The 23,145-nt window shown below is 44.7% G+C and overlaps 1 protein-coding gene across 1 annotated transcript in view; it reads right to left on the bottom strand.

Annotated features, from left to right (window-relative positions):
* nfatc2a (nuclear factor of activated T cells 2a) overlaps positions 1-21,271 on the bottom strand; it is a 30,114-nt gene extending 8,843 nt beyond the window's left edge. Inside the window, exons 1-9 of the mRNA XM_080764065.1 lie at positions 20,780-21,271; positions 19,436-20,399; positions 19,035-19,203; positions 13,974-14,176; positions 12,842-13,014; positions 8,950-9,090; positions 4,584-4,639; positions 4,279-4,411; positions 2,923-3,852 (exon numbers count right to left, since the gene is read on the bottom strand). Coding sequence (XP_080620191.1) covers positions 2,923-3,852; positions 4,279-4,411; positions 4,584-4,639; positions 8,950-9,090; positions 12,842-13,014; positions 13,974-14,176; positions 19,035-19,203; positions 19,436-20,399; positions 20,780-20,912 — 2,902 coding nt within the window. The 5' untranslated portion in view covers positions 20,913-21,271. The remainder of the gene's footprint in view (positions 1-2,922; positions 3,853-4,278; positions 4,412-4,583; positions 4,640-8,949; positions 9,091-12,841; positions 13,015-13,973; positions 14,177-19,034; positions 19,204-19,435; positions 20,400-20,779) is intronic.
* Positions 21,272-23,145: the final 1,874 nt, after the last annotated feature.

Genomic DNA, 23,145 nt, shown 5'->3' with positions numbered 1-23,145 from the left:
ATTTCTTCCTCTGCCTAGTAGGAATGTGCGTGCACAATTTCACGGAAATCACACAATGTGTTCATGATTTGCAGCATTTTGTTTGAAACTGAGCACTCCTGCGAACTTTGGAAGCCAATCTTAGCCAATCAGGATGGCGTCTGAGAAATCTGAACAACGTGTTTCGTTGAATGGCTCTAGAGAGACTGTGTACCAATTTGCGTGATGTTTGGACAAAATCTGTAGGTGTACTGTCCAAAAACTTGTTTTGCACAAAGCAGCCTCCTGGTGGCGGCGTGGCGCTATAACAGGCCGTTCTGGAAATTTTGGGGCAGAGGTTCATCGTTGGCATCCAGGGAATGTGTGTGCAAAATTTGCATCGACCGGGTTAACGGTGCCGGAGATGGACGGACGGACGCACGGACGGACGGAGTGCAAAACATACTCTCTCCCCATGCCTTCGGCCTGGTGGAGACAAATATGAGGCCTAAAAACACGAGAGCCAAGGAAATGAGATACTTGTAAAAAAACGTTTATGATCTCTACACACACACTCAACCGCAGTTATTGAAATTGTTATTTCTAACATGAATCTGGTTTAATTGCACACAGATCATGAATTGACCAGTGCGTGCGTCACTAATGATTGGTTGGGAATCATTCAGCTTTGGAAAGACTCAAGAGTCCCTTCAATAGGATTTCTTGGGTTTATGTACGACAGTTTGCTTGGGTGGGAGGAGGTGCTAACCAGGTTCTGGCTTAATTCAAATGAAATACATGACTTCCATTTAACGGTCTTTACAAAAGGTGAGACACCGTTCAGGCTACCTGAGGGATGTGACAGTTACTGACACATAACTGTGATGAGACCAGGATGTGGCACATATTCTTTTTCAAAAGATGAGTAACTAGTGAAACACAGCCGACACAAACAAAATGTCTTTGATTGTTTCAGATAAGGGGCTTTATCTTCTCTTCCTGAAGAAATAAATGACTAGAATTTGGGGCAGTGCCTTATTCTGTCTTTGGAGCCTGTACGTACACTACAAATGACTCAGCAGTCATATTGTACAGTACACCTGTCATGAACAAAACTGAACTGAACTCAGTGGCCCTCACTCAGTGTTTAATTTATTACTTACCACTCACCTGTGTGCAAGCATTAGTTGTCGTAAATGTCATTTTATTGTCTTGATAATTTCTGTATGAAGCAGGTTTATATAATTAGCTAAAGTAATTAGCCTGTATAGTGCTTGGGATAAAACGGGGGGCAATTAACACCAAACAACTATAAATACTGCAGTTTAGTGCTTTTATGAGATTTCCAGGGACCAGCGTCGATATTCTACGGGGATGAAAGGCAGAACAAAGACCAGAAATGGAGGCACCTTGTTGGTGGGGAAGCTGGTTGATCGTCACCATCACCTTGTGGAGATCAAACAGCGCTGGAACAGTATGCGTCTGTCCCCATGTTAATTCACCGTCTATAAACTTTGCTGCTGTTTACCGGAGGAGGGAAACCCTGTTAGTTCCATCCAAAAAATACAAATTCCACTGTTGGCTCATTTTTCGTCTTCGTTTCATTTTTTCCATTGAAACGCGCACGCATGAGCCCCTTCCCTTTTCCTGCGGACTCTACCCTCCACCCTCACGCTATCTTACAGGGATCAGGCTTGCATTTCTAGGAGGAGAGCAGCTGCAAATAGGAATTTGGTGTGCCAGATTGGCAGAATCCCGCTGCTGGAAAAAAAATCTAATCCTCTGGTGGGTTCCCCCACAGAATTGAGGGGCGTAAGGCCAAAGGGAAGCCCAGGCCAAGTATAACAAACAAAGAGGCTTTCCCCGGCTCTCCCAGGCAGCCGTTCCACTGTTTGACAATGGTTGCCATGGAAGTTGTTTTTCACATCATAACAGTGTCAACATATCCAGGCGGTGAGGAGAGCTGACACTTTTTTCTCCCTCCCTCCCTCCCTCCCTCTCTCTCTCTCTCTCTCTCTCTCTCTCTCCCTCTCTCTCTCTCTCTGCAACAGAGACAAAAAACAAAAAGCAAATGCTTGTTTCCGGACATGCCTGTGCCAGACAGACACCCACAACAAGCAGGAGGGATGGTTGAGGCGGTCACTATACTAGAGAACGTGGCCACAATGTCACGACGGCATACAACTCAACTCGCTGCCGTGAAACGTAACCCGACTGACGTGAACCTGTGTGTGTATACGCCCCGTATCAGAGCAGGCCATCGCACTGTAACAAGATACAACTCGAGCGGAGCTTTGGAAAACAAGGAAGAGGGGCTTCAGCCTCCTGACTGCTGCTGGATGTGGCCTGACATTAATTCTGTCAGAGGCTAATGGGGTTGACAAGTGTAAGTATAAACATATGACTCATAATCCCTGTTATTTCCACCTTGAGTGGAACATAACTACACCTCCTGGCAGGGATTGTTTTAACAGTGCGAGCCTGTTCTTCTGGCCTTGTTCAGAAGGACACCGTATAGCGCATGGGATGGATGGAGAGAGGAGATGGCCCATGTACTGTAAATATCCTCGTATTGTTCTCCAGAGAGGTTCGAACGGCCGTTTGAAGGTTCTTATCATCTATCTCGATAAGGGACTGCACTTATTAATCTTGTTTTTCTTTTTTTTTTGGTCGGCAAGAAAAAAGAGCAAAGACAATGTTTTTGTATCGTGAAAATAATGCCACTGTACAAGAAAGGCCCCACTTGACCTCCTTATACACGGTAAAACTCTCAGTGTAAAAGTACAAACCCTAACCCAAACGGACCATTTCACTTGTACAATCAGAGTTTAAATGAACACTCTTTACAAGGACTTTACAGTCTACACAGTTTCTCCTAAGCTGACAACAATGACACACGCAAAGTGACCAGGCAATCATTCCACACACTCACGCAGAGGATAAAAGCATCGACTTACAACTCACCGTCATCTAGGTAGGCCTGGTCCATGCTCTCCTCCTTGACCGTCACCCTTCTCTGCCCGTCAGCCGTCGGTGTCGTCGACGGCGCCTCCACCACCTGCCCAGCCGTGCCCGGCGGCGGCCCGGCGGCCGCCCTGGCTTTCTGCTGCCCCGGCTTCTGCATGTAGGGCTGCTGCTGCTGTATGACCGTGGCGGTAAAGTGTTGCTGCAGGCCTGCCGTCCCCTGAGCCTGGGGTGAAGAAGACGACGACGCAGGGGAGTGGGCACCGCCGGGCGCTGCCTGTGGAGAGTAGCCGGGGGAGTGCACGGCGGCGGCCGCCCCATGCGGAGAGTAGCCGGGGGAGTGCACACCGGGGGAGTGCACACCGGGGGAGTGCACACCGGGGGAGTGCGCGGCGGCTACTTGCGGGGAGTAGCCCTCGCAGTAGATGACGTGCTGGCCGTTGTCGGTCGGCGGGGCCGAGAGAGCCTGCTGCGCCTCGCCTCCTCCCCCACCCCGCAGCAATTGCTGGTGGTTGGTGGGGGAGAACTGGATTATAGACGGGTGCTGGCCCGCTGGGTGCTGCTGCTGCTGGTGGGTGGGAACCCCCCCTCCCCCCGCTTGGGGCCCCGGGGCGCCGGTGTGGACCAGCACCGAGCAGTGATGAGGATCCGTCTGCTGGTGGTAGAGTCCTCCTGCGGGGCCCTTGTTGGCCCCGCCGCGAGAGTAGACGATGGCCGGGCTCTGCTGCTGGAAGCGGTGCAGGGCCGCCTGGCCCGGCCCCGGACGAGCCCCCCCTTGCTGGCAGGAGGCCATGCCATTGTCTCCAGGGTGCAGGACGGGGTGAGGGTTGTGATAGTAAGACTGAGGGGACATCCCCAGGATCTGAGGCATGGCGAAGCCCATGTGACCCGCCTCGTATTCATCCAGAGGCTCTTTCTTGATGGACGGAACTGCAGAGGGGGAGACGATTAGATATCAGGAAAATATGTTTTTTTCCATTCTTGATGACCCCCACTAATGACCAGTGGTCAGGTTATAACTGTATTGTGTTGTATTCATTCAAAAGATACACGTATACAAATCCTCGTTGTTCATTTATCCGTTTTATTGAGCGGCACTAACCTGCTCCAACACGTGACCGTGTGTAGCATTCGTCTATTAGTCTGCATGGTTACTGTCATGTGGCATCGTCATCGTACATCATGTTAAAAGGCACCACTCACTTCACATGGGTGTGATTTGTGTACAAATGGAGGGTAACCAAAATGTACCCTTAACTCTCTGAATTACATGTACTCGGGATGTTACTGTGGCATGACTTCACGACACGTATAGAAATGGTGTGCAGTAAGTAATTGATCTTAGCAGGACTCTACCTGCCAGTGGTGTGTAGGTGCAGTGCTGAGGCTGGCTCCGCTTCCTTTTGCCATTGATGACGTAGAAGTTGACCTTGACAGAATGGCAGATGGACGGGTCTCGGTAGGGCGGAACCTCGACAAACAGCATGTTCTGCAGAGCGTGATTGTTATACACCACGCGTCAGCATGTGGAAAATGTACTTTACATGTTCATTCAAATGCCTTTGTGAACTATACATTGTGACAATTTACAGTTTTGATCCGATTCAAAGTTTATAGGTCGTCTACTAAAGAAATGGGAGTTTGATAGGCTATACACTTACAGGTTGGCTCTTATCTTTGTCTACGGTTGCCTCCATCTCCCAGATCTGTTGTCCATCTAGAGAGAGAGAGAGAGAGAGAGAGAGAGAGAGAGAGAGAGAGAGAGAGAGAGAGAGAGAGAGAGAGAGAGAGAGAGAGACAGTGGGGGAATCAATACAAGGTTCTCAAAATGGTGTAGAGAATTTGATATAAATGAATTAGTGATTACTATAGATGATTATTTATTCATGTTCTCATTTTACAACTGAATGGCATTCAAAAGGGTATGATTCCTTTTTTTATATATTTTTTATCCCACGATTTTGTAACCCATTTTTCACCCCTGTGCCAATCATCTACTGTGATCCTGGGCTCTACACACCCTCCGCCAACCTGGGGAGAGCAACGGACTTAACTCATGCTCCCTTCATGCCTGAGTGTCCAAGTTGCTCCTTTACACCTGACAGGGGGGAGTTTCCCTGGTTGGACGTAGCGCGTGGAAGGAACACGTTATTCCAACCAGTTCCTTTCCCCTCCATCAGGTGCCCCGGCTGGCCAGGGGGAGGCAGTTTAGAGACCAGGATTACTGCATGTTTTTGTGAGGGTACCTACCCTAGGGGACACGGGGAGGACATGCAAACTCCACACAGAAGGGCCCTTTCGCCAACCCCCGCCTCGGGTATGGGCAATGATGACGCGGAGGAGGAAACACGCCGCCAGCACCCACAGTGCCCCGAGCGGGAATCGAACCCAGGACCTTCTAGCTGTGAGGCGACAGCACTACCAACTGTGCCACCGTGCCCCTAAAAGGGTATGATTCTAAAGAAACGCTGTTTGGAATTTATTTGTTGAATAGCACAACCAGAGCTGACTTATTCATGTAATTTATTTTATATCTCTACGTACGTTTTGTATTAATCTTTTTTGTTATCTTTTCCAATTTGTACAGAGGAAAGCCGTCTGGGTTTTCATTATGACTATATGAGCCACATCTTGGTCTGCATGCAATCTGTTTGCCATGTGATTAAAAATTCAAGTGGAGAGCAAGAGGCTTGTGTGCGTGTAGATCATATCTGTACAAAAAAAACACTTCCTCTTGCACCACTCGGCTCACCTGCCTTGATGTACACATTCAAACACCTACAGTACCTACACGTCCACATCCCAAATTACACTGATGTAGAGGCAGAATAACAGCCTAAAATTCACCTTGCATAACAAGGTGAATTTTAGGATGTATCTGAAATGGACTTGGGGTATTAGATACACAGTAGAATCGTGAAAATGTACAATTATGACACCAAACTACATACTTGACGTCATGGGTTGTACCGTCAGACATGGAATACGTTACGCTATGACTATTATATAAAATCTCCTTCTCAGAGATTAGGTTCAAAATCGGTAGATTTTTTTAACACTTTTTTTTATTTTTCTTGTTGTGACAGAAAATAGACATGTACTTACTGTATCATGTATCATGTAACATGTATCTTACTAGCCGATATGTTTAAAATCGGCAGAATTTTACTTTCATTTTACTCTTAGAATACAAATGTACACTCTCAGTTGCGAATGGATAAATTAACACTGATACTTCTGATAAATTAATACTGATACTTCTGGGGGTCAACAGTGCAGACTAACTATGGGTCAGCACCCCAAGTTGGTCACGGGAAAGTAGAGGTGGGATATCGCACAAATGAAAAAAGATCTGTTTAATTTTCTCTTTGCCGAAAATAGCCAATCTACAAGTTCAGGAAAAAGGAGATGCCGCTATTATGACAAGCCCACAAAAGGGACGCTAGTGGTTAATGATCACACCTGATCACACTAATTAAGTAACAGTGAAGCTCTCGTTGAACACCGAGCAACTTCTTTACGTAATAACGACTGCCATCAAAAATGTTCTTTTATGGTCCAAAATGACCTTTATGGAGCTGTAACATACAGTACAACATGTAGCCTAGTGAGAACATTTTTTATTTTAGGTGGGAAACCCTCTGTCGGACTGCAAATTAAACACACATGGCTGAAATGAGTCAGCAAGCAAAAGGGGGATTCCATTTGTTATGCCAAGAATTGTCTTTTTTTCTCAACCTTTATTTTTATTTTTATGATCAACTTGCTCCGTTTCACTAACGAAAGATGATGACTGCTGCTTTCTTGGCGTCATGTTTAGTTTGCATTTTGTTCCAATTCTACTCTAAGGGATACCCCATGTTTTTGTTTTCTCTCTCTCTCCCCCCCCCCCCCCCCCTTTCTCTCTCTCTGGAGATAATTATGTATGGGGGCGGAGAGAGGGAGAGTGAGGAGTTGAGGCTTGGCCGGGGGAACCCTCTCTTCCCCTTTGTACAGCCTTGTCCATGTATAGGAGCCAGGGGATCGAGCCCCATCCAGAGGCAGCTGTCTCCCATTCAAAGGGATTTAACAGCTGCACCGTTCCAGGACTGTGTCATATGGAGAAACTCTCCAAAACAATGGCAAACCCTCTTCATAAGACTTCTTTTTCCGTCTCTACGATGCTATAGCCATTACTGTGGTGTGTCGTAACGCACCGGCAGGGAACCCCGGAGACAAAAAAAAAAAAAAAGTGGCTTGGAGATGCAAGTTCCAAGTTTGAGTTGAGAAATGGAACTGTAAACGCCAAGCGCTCCACTCTCAGACAGCAGTGGAGTCAGTGAGTCACACACGTGCACACACACACACACACACACACACACACACACACACACACACACACACACACACACACACACACACACACACACACACACACACACTGTCGGATACAGGCAACTGGAGGGTCACTGTTGACTACCAACAAAAAGGAAACATCGATGAGATATCAAACTACACTGCAAAATCTTGATTGTTAATTTAGGCCTGGTGTCCATATTTTGGATATGGATATAGCTGAAAAGTCTTACCTACGCTTGTAGATGGGCTACTTTTGAAAATGAATAATTAATTAAAGATTATTCATACGAAACCCCTATTCTATACTCGAAAATAGCCAATCTACAAGCTCGTAACACATCATTGTGAGCTTGTAGATCTGCTATTTTGGAGAAAATGTCACACATTTTGAAAAGTCTTTAAAAATAACTACTTCTACTTTTGGTGTGCCTACTTTCAGCATTTTACTTTGCTGCCAATACTTTTGTACTTGTTTGAATACTGGACTTTGTTATTATTTGTTATTATTTGTTATTATTTGTAAAATTATTTGTAAAATGGTAAATGGTGCATTTATATAGCGCCTTTATCCAAGGCGCTTTACATAGATTGTGCATCAATTCATCCATTCACACACACATTCATACACTGATGGTGGTGGAAACCATGCAAGGCACCAACCAGCACATCAGGAGCAATTTGGGGTTCAGTGTCTTGCTCAAGGACACTTCGACACTAACTCTGGCGGAGCCCAGGTTCGAACAGGCAACCTTGCGGTTACCATCCAGCCACTCTACCCCTGAGCCAACCGCCACCCAACATATATATGTAACATATTCTCTACAAGAGTCTACATCTACAATGTGGTATTGCTTAAGTAAAGTGCTTACTCGTTGATTGCTACCAATCATACCCACTCGTTCAATTGCAATTACTTCTATTTTAATGACCGTAGACCTAATATTAGACAACTAGCAATTTAATGATGATGATATTGGGTATTGTGTACCAGTACCATAAACAAACATCTAAAAGGGAAATCTCTAGCAATTTGACTCAGAGCATAGACTGGAGAGGGTACAGAAATGTCATAAACTGCATTAAATCCATTCCCAGCAGAGGGCTTTTATGTGTCTATTCACCAACACTACAAAACACCCGTCTAGGCGATAAAGACATCATGGAATACAGCCGTGGAGAGTAAAGGGCAAAGGAAAGTGAGGCACCAACGTTATCACTATCAGTTGCATCATGCAAATTGGGAGGTAAACTGAATGGGTCACCAACATCATTGCGGGGAAGCCGTATCACTCCATCTGAACTAGTATTAAAGACGAAGGCAGTTATTATTTAGTTAGCAAGTAATATTACAGCTTTTGTTCATGGCTCCGTGAAATGAGTCGGTGAAATAAAAGACACAAACAGAACGATAGAACGAATCTAGGAAAAGACTGTGAAACGTCACAGATAAATGTAGAATTCCTCTGCTAGTGGAAAAAATATATATATATATCTTGGGAATTGCTCGTGTGTCATATGTGAAAATGCTATCTGTAATGTACTGCTCTTTCCAAATAAGTAAGAACCAAAATTCATGAGCACATATGAAACAGGAAAAGGATGCTGCTTTCTTGTAGGAGCTTAGCGTGTGGCTTCCTCGGTTGTGCATCAGGCCCTCGGCTCTGTTTGAGGACATGAACAGGAACTCACCGTGAGTCTTCTCCATGAATATGACCTTGGAATCGGAGCTGAAGTTCTGCCCGGTCAGGATCATCTGCTGTCCTCCCAGAACAGAACAGCTGTCCATGTCCTGCTTTTCTACCATAGGAAGCTCATGGGCTGACCGCTGGGCTGTGGGCGCACACAGGATAGGGGTGTTAGACGAAAACAGCTGATCTACAAGCTTCGAACACAAGCATAGGGCATAATAATTATAATATAACAATAATTAAGCCTAGAATAATTTCACCTGGTGATATGATTTTAACATTATATAAGATATTGCATGTCAATTATTTCCAAATATCGTAAATCCCTATTATGTGTGAGACAAATTAAATCTTGTGTGCGGTACTTAACTGCACATTTCTAGACTATTGTCACTTTAAAGTATTGACTCATGTAGTGAGTACTAGTGACACATCCATAACTTGGACCTAGTTGTGAAATAGCTTATACTGTAAATGCCATAGAGTGGAGCACAGAATAAATGCAAAGGAATCTATATTTTCTGTCAACCACTTCATTAATTTCCTAAAAGCATACAATTACCCAGGGACAAAACCACAAAATGGTCTATCTTTAACAATAGATAACATTAACAGATGCATGCTGACTCATCCTAAAACAACTTCCTTAATTTTGAGGGGAATCTTTTAAATTAAATTGAACTTGGGATGACTGAGAGTTAAGTTTATATAGTAAAGATTGTAACAACTTGCGAACTATTTATCAAGTAAGGTTTTCATTTTCAGTTTTTCCAAATTATTATTATTTAAATTATTAATCTCACATTGACCCAATTAAGGTTAATTATCGCTTTATCATACTGTAGCACACATACAGTATATCAGATTCTTACAAACTCAATAGAAACATAAACAATGGATCTCTTTTGTGGTAACATGACACACTGCACTGGCGCTTTATATGTGTCACCGAAAGTATCCGGGACACGTACTGTAACATACATACTCAATAAGCCTGCATCCTCTCTGGTCGTGTTCGGTGCGACCCTTATACAAAACACAAACCATGTTTAGTTAATGTGCGTAGCTACGGGATCACAGTCAGACGATATCTCCTGAAAGCCATCGCTGGTTGTACGTATGATTTTACTTGTCAAGACAACAGATTAACGCTGCATTCAGATAAGGTTCTCTCAGAGGACACAGTCGGTAACAATGACAACAGTAATTCAGCTCGTTTTTTGTCATGCACTCGGCCTTGAAATCCAGAGAATCCTGCTCATTGTGACAAATGATCAGCCATTAGCTTGTCTGAAATTCAACACCCGACGAGGCGAGCTCAGGTGTCGACAAACAGTCCCGTGACCTTTGAGCGGGTTTGCTCTACTACGCCGGTGACGGTGAGTCAACAAAACAAAGAGGACAATACTAAAAGTGTCCCTGGTCTCTTCAAACACCCCATCGCTGACACAGTTTGCTTATCAGCCTGTCTGACAGATGTGTTGTAGTAGGCACGTTCACGCTTGATTGGTGTTCACTCATGCCGATTGTTCTGTGGTTCATCTAGACGACAGTGTCATATCAATCAACAGGTATCTAGATAACTACTGTGTGCTGCTGAATGGGAAGAGACAAGGGAAATTACACCATCGATATTGGCGTAATTTTGCTGTATCACAGTGACTTAAAAAAATGACAAGGCCATAATGTACAATGCGTATTTACTTTGTGTTCCACTGATATGTTATGTGCCCTTTATTGACTACGGAGTTGTTCAAAGTAAGATGATAGGCTGTTTTTCATTTATTTAGATTATATATTGGGTGCTTTAATTAAAACGGACACACCGGTACACACTTTACTAATGCACACGAGCAGTCACACAGCCGCAGAGGCGCAGACACAGCCATACAGTGGGCTCACACAAGACACAAGTGGAAACATAAAGAGGCCTTTGTATATACAGTAGGAGCCTGAACTATAAAGTAAAATCCTCAGCGTTCATTTATCCATTTATATCCCGGGGAAGCACACATGAAAAACTCTGTGCTGCACTGCATCACATACAGTAAAGAAGTCCAAAGTCCATCCATTGCATACAGACCTCCAAAGTGTGCATCTCAGGGTCTAATGGTGAGCATAATAGGTATTGAAAAGATGTCTTAACAAGTGTCCTATCTATCTATACTGTACATGCACCACGTCTCAGTATGTCTGTGTGTACGTCTGTAGTGCACGTAACTCCAGAACCATCATATTCGACACACGCGTCCCACACCACCACAGGGAGTGCAGTGCCCAGTGTCGAGTCGGTCGGACCCACGGTTGTCCAGAACCGCCACAAAAGGCCTCTGCCCGGGCTCCATATGGAGCTGGCCTGTTCTGACACTCCATAATCTGTGCCTGACACAGAACTCTGAACTCCATATATAGGAATAAAGGGACACAGAGAGACAGATACAGACATCTATGGGCATAAAAGGGACACACACAGACAGATGTGTGGAACGGGTACTCTGACACGGGTATAACGGGTATTGCATAGCCGGGTGGGGCATGGATCACCAACTTCCATCGTTACCGACTCTGTGCTCTACAGCCGGGCACCGGTCTAGTAATATTAAAACTGTCTTAAATGAGCATTCAGTGATTTGGGTGATTTGGAAAAAAAACCCGGTCCGCCCCGGTAACAAGATGTGCACATGCACGCACTACAGTGGAGGGACAGGCCAACAGCACGCACACCAGCCAGCCCCGGCTCCATCATGATTAGCGGAAGGCCCCTCTCTAATCCTGATTGGATGAAGGCTGGGCCACCTAGCCAAAAACGAAATCCTTAGGTTTAGTTTTTTTACCCCAGGGGTTAACTGGGGACAGGGAGGAACTTCTTGTATGGTCAGCACTACTCTATAGTAGGGACTCGGGAGGGTTATCACAACAAAACAAAAAAAATAAGTGATTTGAATTAAGTGAACTTCAACAGGTTCCGTCCATCCGACGTGTCCACACGTCATAGGGAATCCAACCGACGGATGCGCTAGGACGTGTGTACGTACACGTCCTAGCGCATCCTCAATGATATCAGGCGAGAAAATAATATTCTGAATTAATTCCTTCTTTTTCTTTGAGTGAGCCTCTAAGGCCACCGCACACTTCGCTCTTCATTCATATTAGCGTCCCGTTCACTTAGCTGTTAGCGCGGCAGAAAGAACGCCTCGTATCTGCTAATCCAGGGCTCTCTCCGTGGTTTTGATCGGATGGATAAAGCGCTTCATTTCTGACTTCTCGTCCGCCTCTCGTTCAAAATATGGACGCTTTGGCCTGGGCCGTGGCTCAGCGGATCAGACAGATACAGAGAAGTGTGAACCTCTAGTACAGTATACTTTGTCATATGACACACACACACTGGGCGAGACCGGCCGCTATACTGAGAGTGTCTAACTGTAACCGGAAGTACTGGAAGTGCAGCTCAAGGAAGTTACGTGATGCTGTGCAGATCTGTTTACATTCCCCGGCCAATAAAACCTGTGTTGTGATTGGAAGAATTACAGACGTCCCGCCCTATAGCAGACATGTTCTCCCTTAAGGCTAATTTATGCTCTGTCGAGCGATGGTGTCGCAACCGAGAACGGCGATAGAATAGCAGATCTACAACCTCACTATGCGTCGCATTTGAGCTTGTAGGTCGGCTATTTCCCGGTGCGTGATGCCCAACCCGCGATGAAGTATGAATCAGGATTTGGGGGGGGGGGGGTCATTATGAGGTTTTAACAAGCCTGGGATTGAGGTTATATGACGAATGGTGGAATAGCCATAGCTAACGAGCTCATGCTATTTTTGAACATGTTCGCATTATGAACTGCGCCCAAAATAGGGACAACCAGGTTAGAAAGTTGGTTAATGTGGTTTCTTACAGCACTCTATAGGGTGTGAGGCCGCCTGCAGAGAGACGAGCTGTCCTCCTGGCTGAGGTATGTGGACGCGGAACACCAGGCGGACACGCGTGTTCTTCCTTCCGATGTCCGTCTCCCCTTTCCTCAGCTCAATGTCTGCGTTCCTGAGTTTCAAAATCCCTGCACAGTCGATTCTGGGGACAGAGGAAGGTGGTTAAGAGTAAGGGCCGATTCATACTCCTATTTTAGAGCCGAATAAAAGTCGGTTCGGCGCTGTAGAGCCTACAATTTGACGTCATTTGAGGTTCGGGGGGGGTGGGTACCGTCCTAAACTCGGCTCTTCGGTGCTACTGAAAGTTTCTGACAAGCCGAAATCATTTCGGCACTACAGCGCCGAAACAGCGGTAAAATATAGGAGTATGAATCGGCCCTAAGACAGAACCAATCGGTCACTATGTAAACAGTGCATTATCCCATTTAGGCCTGACGTAGAAATTTAAAAAAAACGTTCGCTCTGAAAGATATATTCAACGATTTGTGCCGCATTTCTGCTATTTTTCAATAGCTAAAGTATAACATAATGCTTAGTTAAAACACCAAAAGGGGTTCCCGTCCAGAAAGTTAGTGTGTGACAGAACAAGATAGAAAATGAGGGAGAGTGAGAGCAAACAAGATAATGAGTGGGAAGTGAGAATGGAACGAATGTATGTGTCGCTGCTGTCTGGTGGAAAAAGTTGTACATTCAAAATCACTGATTGTAATCATCATTCAGTCAACAAGATCTTGTTCATATATATTTCATTCAATATTTATAAAACTCACAGAAAGACTTAATTACTTTCAAGTTGGCATTCCTATTTTGATATATGCGATAATTTCCAAACATTTCTTAAAAATGTTTAAAAGCCCATTCTGAACGGGAACCCCTTTTGGTGTTTTAACTAAGCATGATGTTATACTTTAGCTATTGAAAAATACCAGATCTACAAGCTTGTAGGTCTGCTATTTTTGAAAAATCATGAATATGCGGCACAAATCTTTGAATATATATTCTTTCAGAAGACTTTTTTTTTGTCATGCGACATACTATAAAATACGTTTTTTTTTTTTTTGCTTAACAGTGACGATATGATAGCTATAATAGCATTCTCACATGGCTTTCATGTTGTTCTTTGGCTCTAGGGGGATCTCCAACACTTTAGTGCCATTGATGATCTTCTCAAAACTGGTGGTGGTGACGGTTTTGCCGGTGATGCGGTGAACCTGATAGAAGGCGTGGGGCTTCAGGATGCGCTCGTCTGCCGTGCCAATGAAAATCTGCAGGCCCAGTGGCTCCTTTCCCCTGTAGCCAAGTAACTGCAGAGTATAGACACAAAAGATACAATGAATAAAAATAACACACTTTTTGGCATCAATTTCGTGAATAAATGACGTTCAAATAGAATACAGGCAAACAAGGGAAGGCAAATCCAGCTGTATCTTATGGCATTGATGCAAGTATTGCATGTATTCATCATCTTTAAACTTTTCAGATCTCTCATCTCATTAACAGGCTAATAGCTACTCCCAGAAATAGATCATCATTCTCCATGGCCTGCAGAGAGTACAACATTGGTACTAGCCACCAGTTAGACAATGTGTCACAATGAGACACTTATGTAAGCCTATTTTAAGTACTGTACCTGCATACGGCCTGGGGAAATTAAAACAAGCAAATTGGTAATTTTCTGAATTTGAAAGCTCAATGTACTGTTTCACACTCTATTCTAGTGTCATGTCATCATCATGTACACATCAATCAGGCTGTACTAGATAGAGAGAGAGAGAGAGAGAGAAAGAGAGAGAGAGAGAGATGTAATAATCAGCAAACCAGATCCTACCTCCTGAGGAAACATGCAAGAACCACAAAGCATGAACTTGCTTGTAAGTGTGTTGGTGCATACAAACCACAAGTTGTGCTTTCTTAAAATAAAGAAAAAAAGCACATTTTCTAAGTTAAAAAGGGCAATTATAACTAAGTATAGCTTTTAAAACAATGCTCTATCTATTCTATTGTCGCAAAGACTTCAAAGTTTCAAGTTTCAAAACCTCATAGCAAGTCGCATTGCGACACTTTCCGCAATTTGTCGTACAACAAACTATACTGTACAGAGATTGTATGATCCCATCTGTGTGTGTGTGTGTGTGTGTGTATGTGCGTGCGTGCACACATACTGGATCTGCATCTAGCTTCCTTGTTGCTCACACAGAACAAAGGGATGTTACATTAGCATGGACAGATTGCCACAAAGTGAAAGTGACATTCATGCACTGGGTGGCAAATCCGGTTCAACAAAAGGAGAGAACCAGAACCAAGTAGCCAGTACAGTACATCTACAATATGTGGTATTGCTTTCAGTAACAGTAAACATGTAATCACTATGAAAATGACCTGATTAAATAAGGGAGATCATATGTTATAAGGGAACAGGTGTTAGTGCCTCTTTTGCCCTTTCCTGTAGATTGTGTAGAAGTAACACCAGCTGTCATGGCTGGTACTATATACGCATTAACTTCACTGAGGGTGTTAATCAAACTAACTGATTTAATAAAAAATATATTTTTGGAAAAAAAATCTAAAGTAGTGAAAATAGCAGACCTACAAGCTCACAGTGCATCATGTTGAAGATCTTGTAGATCTGCTATTTTAATATTTTTGCCTGACACCGTCGTGCAAAGAATCCTAATGTAACAGGTTAATCGATGCGTTGATGATATGCATACAAAAAAAATCTAAAACTAAATCAACGCTTCTCGAATGTCCACCCAATCGAAAGAGTGAACGATCGAACAATCGCTAAAGAAATAGCTGACAGTTGCAGAGCCTGAACTTCAAGGCAGCTGTATAAAAATCAAGAATAGAAACTATGGCAACGTGAATGAGTGTGCTGCGCTGCTGGCCCCATGTGCAGGTATAGCTGAATGAGTGTGCTGTGCTGCTGGCCCCATGTGCAGGTATAGCTGACACAGTGAGGCCCCATGTGCAGGTATAGCTGACACAGTGAGGCCCCATGTGCAGGTATAGCTGAATGAGTGTGCTGTGCTGCTGGCCCCATGTGCAGGTATAGCTGAATGAGTGTGCTGTGCTGCTGGCCCCATGTGCAGGTATAGCTGACACAGTGAGGCCCCATGTGCAGGTATAGCTGACACAGTGAGGCCCCATGTGCAGGTATAGCTGACACAGTGAGGCCCCATGTGCAGGTATAGCTGACACAGTGAGGCCCCATGTGCAGGTATAGCTGACACAGTGAGTGAAATAGAGGAAGTTGACTGCAAACACTCAGCAGGGCCATGTGAGCCAGTCGGTTGTCATGACAACCGCAGCAGCAGTGAGTCATGACAGCATGGACCGTAGGAAAAGTAAAGTAGAGGATTGGAAGGGGGAAGAGAGAGAGAGAGAGAGAGAGAGAGAGAGAGAGAGATAAATGAGGTGGGAGGAGGAAAGGGGAAGAAAGAGAGAGAGAGAAGGACGGCGTAGGAGGGAAAAGAGACAGACGAGAGAGAAGAGAGTTATAAGCCTGATACTTCCTTGTAATGTTGGTGTCACGCTCTGCGTTGTGAGCTTATAGATCTGCTATACTTTTGGCGGTACCACCGAGCATAATAATTTAGGCATGAGAGAGAAAGGGGCGGGGGGGGGGGGGGGGGGGTCAGGCTGTCCGTGGTTAACCAGCCCTGACCATCTGATTGGCCAAGTGAAGCAGCAACAACTGACCTCAGGATGGACCTTCGGGGAACGGCCAGAAAATGGAAAAGTTAGAAAGGTTTCATTTTTCCACATGATCTCCTATATCAACATCATCGACGACGAGGAAACCCTAAAGATGTTGTCACGGTAACAAACGTAAAAAAAAGGTGAAGTGAAACCTACAGTTAAGGCTGTACGGCAAAGCCATAAAATACTGTATGTCAAAAGTTAATTTTGATGTCCTGTTTGCATTCTAGGCCAGGACTCCCATGAATCAAAAGTTAAAATGTTTCTTTTAATTAAAGAAATTCAAGATCTAGAAGTTAATACTCGTTTTGTAAATGCGCCTGGTAATTAAAATAAATAAAATAGCCCGATATGCTCTGGAGAAAATATGAACTATACACTTTGAAATTGCCGCCTTCGGACGGTCGGTGTTCAGTGTTGCTACGTGAGGCGAGTCCCCGATGCCCGGCCCATTCCTGTGTCAACTTTTCCTCTTTCCTGGGGAAAGAGGAAAGAGGGGATCTGGACCATAGACTGTAAAAAAATATGGACAAAGCGTTCTTCGGGTCTGATATGGACGTAAGATGAAGCCTGTCAGTCCTTGAATTGTAAATCTCCATATTTCTAGATCCGTTTGGGCCCAGCTGGCCATTGGCTGGCCCAGACAACGTTGGTTTTTATGTTGACTCGAACGGGGGGTGGCTCCCGATCATAGACTGTAACGGTAGCCACGCCACTCAGAACATACGCGACTTTATGGTCATTTTTTAAATAAATGGTACCATAATTTTCCAAAAAGAATATTATGACATGAGAAATGAGACTTTAAACTAGTGACTGGAAGCAGAAAGTATTCATGACCATGTTTATTAAGGTAATACAGTCTAGGTGAACTTGGGCCCAAATACATGGTCCTCTATGGAGCTATGGGGTTTTTTTGGGCCCAATGACAGCGCCACAACAGGCCATTATATGAACTTTCAGGAAGTCCCGATTTCCTTAGTGGCTTCACAAAATATCTGTCTGACTGCCCCCCTGATCTGGACCAGAGTAAAACTGTTCTTGCTCTCCGTTACCAAAGGTCGCCATGCGGGGCACTGCAGCCCTATAACGTACGTGATATCTGTTTGATCTCCGTCGATCTGGGGACGGACGGTCACCAACCGAACGGAGACACATAACGCACGGACAGAACGTGAGAAATCTCTCTCCGTCACAGTCTTTGTCTGCTATTTTGCGTCTGTTATAAAAATGCCTTAATGTTGTCGTGTCAGAACGCTATAGTGTAGTTATCTCATGTGAGACCTACAGTCTGCAGTCAACAAACTGATATATCTATGGACAGCGTAAACACATGGCTGATTGTGTGGTTGAAGCCCTAAGCGGCGTGGGCACCGCAGTGGACTATTTTAAGTTGGAAGGCACAAATCTGTGAAGCTGCACTGTTTAGTGATGGGATGGGCCCGGGTTGAGGATATGGTGTGGTTATCATGTGTCATTATGTCTGTGGTGGGCTTTTGCAATTGCTTTTCACAGGGTGCCCCATGGTAGAGACCAATGTCCTTTTGCTTATGTTTTTTCCTTGTCTTGTTTATATTATTTGTTCAGATTCTGAAAGTATAATTTATTATTTTTGTTTTATACTGTATATGCACCATTCATACTGTATATAATGCTTTGGCAATATATAAGAATGCTTGTCATGCCAATAAAGTATATTTGAATTTAATTGACTACTGGTAGAGAGAATGAGCAAATGCTGCGGAGATGCCCAGCCTAAAAGGCAACATCCTGAATGTGAGTTGTGGAATGTGATGGCCTGTAAATTCGGATTGATTTTGATGCACTGTCAATATATCATTCAATAAATATATCATTCATCAAATCGCTCCTAAAGTGATCCCTCCCAATGATAGCCTTCACCACTGTTGCTGTCATAAATAAATACAGTTGTGTGAATTGTGCCATTAATAATGTATGGTTATCTTTATAGTAACTGTTCTTGGTGTGGACAGCCCTATAGTCTCCTAAAGCTAAACGTGACACCTAACCATATCCATACATTTGATACTCCCCCCCGAGTATGATGTGAGAGCAAAATGGCTGCAGTTTGTGATACCCTGCATGGCCCCCTACTTTTTACAGCGCAAACAAAGCTCTTCGCAGAAACTAGCTGATCTACAAGCTGGTATATCTGGCTGAATGTTCACCCCAGAATAGGGACAATGGTACCCATTTTGACCTGAGATCAGATTCTATAAATGTCTTCTACATCCTGACACTTTTCTGAAAAAGCCATGTTTCTATGTCAGTCGTTCTTTGATTTTTCAAAAATAGCAGACCTACAAGCTCGTAGCGCGCCGCTCGTAGCGCGCCACTTGGTGGCGCGCTATGAGCTTGTAGATCTGCTATTTTTCAATAGCTAAAGCATAACATGATGCTAACACCAAAATGGGTTCCCACCCAAAATGGGTTAAGTACCTGCACAGCAGTATGTCCTCCGGTTGGGGCCTTGACAGCACCCCGACTTCCCTCCGTCTCGTAGTGAGCTCTGTGGTGAGGCTTGGGCTGCACGTCAATGTGTAGCTCATACTGGTCCGAGCGACTGGGAATCGGCCATTCCAGTGGGGGCAGTGAGGTCACAGGGATGCTGAAGTATGAAAGAAAATAAAGAAAAATAAGTTGGAAGGAAGGTTATGTCAAACTAAAGGATGTCAATTAATACATGTTGTCTTTTTTTCCATTCCTGGCTCTTTGGAACTGTGAGTATCTCACAATTCATATTTGTTTGTTTGTTTGTTTGTTTGTTTGTATGTTTTTTTTTATTATAATGCCAATGAATTTAAAAAATAATGATGCATGCTAATTCATCAAGCTCAAACCTGCAGTTGCTGGAAACCAGCGGTTTGGGCCAGATCGGAGGGATGACGAAGAAAGACTCCGCGCCGGGCTTTATTGTCTTCATGTCCTGGTCACATGACACAAAATAGTTCCCGTCAGCGTGGCTCTCCGGATAGAGGGTGTACACCTGGTTGGCCGTCTTGACTATCTTGGTGGGCACAAAGTTGTGCTGCGCGGTGCCGAAGCCGTTCATGGCGTTGGCGAGGCTGGTGGGTGTGCCGTAGTGGGCGCCCACTATGCCGTGCTCCTCGTGGCCGCCGTGGGAGGGCGAGGGACTGCGGGAGCGGTGTCCAGCAGGGACCAACCCGTGGCTCCTGTACATGTCGTACGTGCGCTTGCCCTGCGGGGAGGCGGAGCGGGAGCCGGGCCGGCTCGGGGAGGACGTCGGCGAACGGGGTCCCTGCAGCAGGCAGCCGCCGTCCTCGGCGAGGCTGGTGGTGCCTGGGGAGGTGCCCGGGGAGGTGCGGGGCGAGCCCGTGTGGATGTTCTGGAAACGAGGGCAGAGGTCACTGGGGTTCTGGCCACTGCTGGGGGACATGCAAGGGGACGCCCAGGGGGAGTAGGTCTCGGAGTGCCAGCTGGTGGACGAGTTGCTGCTGGCCGGACTCAGGCACTGGGGCTCGCGGTAGGCCACGCTGTCATGGCCCGGCACGGTCAGCGTGGGTCTGGGGCTGGTGTTCAGCGGGTGGTTCTGCAAGGATTCCCTTCCATGGCTGTAGTGCTCGCGAGACGGGGTGATCTCGATGCGCGGGCTCAGGGCCAGGCCCCCGGGCCGGGAGTTGTCCAGGTAGTTCCTGGCCTCCTGGTTCTCGTATCCCGAGAGAACCTCCGTGTTGTTGGTGTAGGGCGGGCTGCAGGACTTGATGCCGTACGCCTCGCCCAAATGGTAGGCCTGGTGGCCTGGCTCGGAACTGAGGACTTTGTGAGATGCAAGGTTTGGGTCATCTACGGAATGAAACAAGAGACAAACTGGTCAGAATACTCAGAGAAGAGGGGCATATTGTCATGTTGAATGGAAGGGTCAATATAAACTTTTATTCCAGACACATATCCCACGGCTGGTTCTATTACTCTGCTCAACTCAGCTCAAATCAAGTTTGTGTAACATATTTGAATGTAACTTTGTCAGCTTTTACTGCAATAATTAAAACTGACATAGGTAGGCAAAATTAATTTAGTTTTTAATCAAGTCTATTTTAGTTATGTAAGGATAGAAGTGCAATTTTCCACATGACATGATCCTGAAAACGTTTTGAGAAATTAACGTCCCGTTTATTTCCCATTTCAAAGGCAACGTTATAACAACAGAGCCTATATGGACAAACCTTGATCTCCCCCGGTAAATGCGCTGCAAGGTGGTTCATATTCAAACAGGTATTCGAACTCCAAATCTTCATCGGGGCAGTTCACTCGACCGAGTTTCTCCTCCAAATCGGTTTCGTCGTAAAAAGAGGTCATCTGTCTTAATTTCCAAGTGTTTCCAGCTTAGTCAAAATGATATAGGCTCATAATGTTCTCTATCAGTAGGCTATCAATTTCTCTGCGCTTCTTTCACCGAGGCCATTAGATGTCAAAGGCGTAGCCGTGATGAGGTGAACAAGATAACCTGACCTGTTCAACTATATTGCGGGCGGCTGAATGTGCAAATGATGCCTTGCAGTGAAAAAGGCAACAAGCAACATGAAAGCGCAAAAGTTTCCTGGTTCAACTTCTCTACATATTTTGAAGGCGGGTCTAGTTTTCTATCAAATTAAAATGTCTCGTTTCATAAAATGTAGCCTACTATTCACGCCTACAAGACGGTAAAACCATCATGATCAAAATCTAGCCTACAAAGTGCAGCTTCAACGTGAAACATTATCAAGGTAGGACACCGTCTCATTGCAATGTAAGCTACTATACTGCCCCCGAGTGTTTGACAGTTTGCAATACGCACGAGGGCGCGCTGAACTATAGGCAACCTCCTGGAACCAAAGTGGCCTCATTGGCCTGTATGCTATGTGTCTTGACCAGGACCTGAGGACCATCAGCAGTTTGGGGAGAGGGCGTATAGGGCCTAATGGCCTATTAGAACTTATAGTATAGCCTACTGTATTTTGATGGACGCTTTGGCTAGTATAGCCATTACCTTGGCATTAGCCATGACTTAATATGGGAGGATGAGAAAGGACCATGATGTCAGCATGCTGTGTCCATCCACCTGCTTTTAGCCACTTGCCATCAGTGCCTATAGGCTACGACTGTAGGCCTATATTTCCCATATCTTTCTGACTAAAGACAAGTTGATTCAAGTAAAATCGTGAAACCATAAACTTGACGTAGGCCTATAGGCCTATTTTGGTGCCTAAGATTACACCACTTGTAGCTCGATCTGGTCCAGAACTAGAGGAGGAACAGAGGATGTATCATATAGGTGGTTGGAGTCCACTTATTTGGACCTATAAAGGGAAACACGTATAGGCTATGGCTACACGCGAGCCAGTAGCAAGCTGTGTAATTATAGGCTAATTCATGCAATGTCTGCAGAAATAAATAAAACGAGGCGCACTTGTTGCACATTTTGAAATCATTAGACGACTTGTTCCTTTAAAATGTTTTTCTTCCTGCCACATCGTTTGTATAGCCCAATTAACAGAAGATTAAGACTAAGAAAATTAGACTAATGGGCTAATTGCAACTTAATTGTTCAATTAAGTTAATATGCCAAAACATATTGGCATATTGCGTTGTGACCCTATGAGCCGTGCTGCCATGATGTGGCCTGTGATCTCATCACCCACAGCAAGACAATATTGTCATTTGTCAAGGCCTAAAATGCGTACTGAAAAGACTTTTGAATTAATAAACCTATAGCAAACGTTTTACAGTCTGTGTGGAAAACATCTGGAAAGTTGTAGGACAAAGTGAAGCATTTTCTCTTTCAAATATGAATATGGAACATTGGAACTTGGCTAAGGTTTTCTTTCGACTCGCAACACAACACGAATATATAGGAGAAATGGACATCAATTTAGATTGCAGTCCACCCTATAGGCCACCCTGCATATCTCATAGAATATTGCATAGGCATAAATAAATAAAACATAGTTGCCTTATAATGGCCCGTGGAATGGCCAATCTTTTTACGATAACACCTCAATTTCTTGGTCATTTCTATAATTGGGCTGCTATATTTGCTGTTTTGAAAATGATTCTCCACTGTGGTGACGTCTGTTGCCCAACTGCGTTCGAGGCGTGCACTGTCCCGTATGCGAACAAGCTATACCTGGCGCGCGCACTAACCATCGCTATGATCTACTACTGTAGCAAGCCCACTACTGTACTGTTACATGGAAGTAATGAAACAAATAGCCTAGACGACAAGAGCATAGCCGACACTAAACAGATTAGTATTGTTCTATCAATTAAAAATCAAATTGTTTGATTACCAGATAATCACAACACTTCAGCACGCGCGGCATCCATACCTTGATCCATCGACCGCATGGTGTGGTACTGTGACAGTCTCCAAGTCTCTCTAAACATTTGGAGCATAAGTCAAAGTAAAAGCAAAAACAAAAATAAAAATGATGAAAAAAAAGTTATCCTCTTCAAATAACCAGCAGGGAAAAAACACTCCAGTCAAATTCAGAAGAGATTAAAAGAAAAATCTCCCATGTGTTCAAAAACTTGTCAGCTATTCGTAAACCCT

Source organism: Protomyctophum bolini (assembly GCF_963924005.1).
Source record: "Protomyctophum bolini genome assembly, chromosome: 5".
Taxonomy (NCBI): domain Eukaryota; kingdom Metazoa; phylum Chordata; class Actinopteri; order Myctophiformes; family Myctophidae; genus Protomyctophum; species Protomyctophum bolini.
Note: the sequence above shows the minus strand (reverse complement) of the source record. Positions and strands in the feature narration are given on the sequence as shown.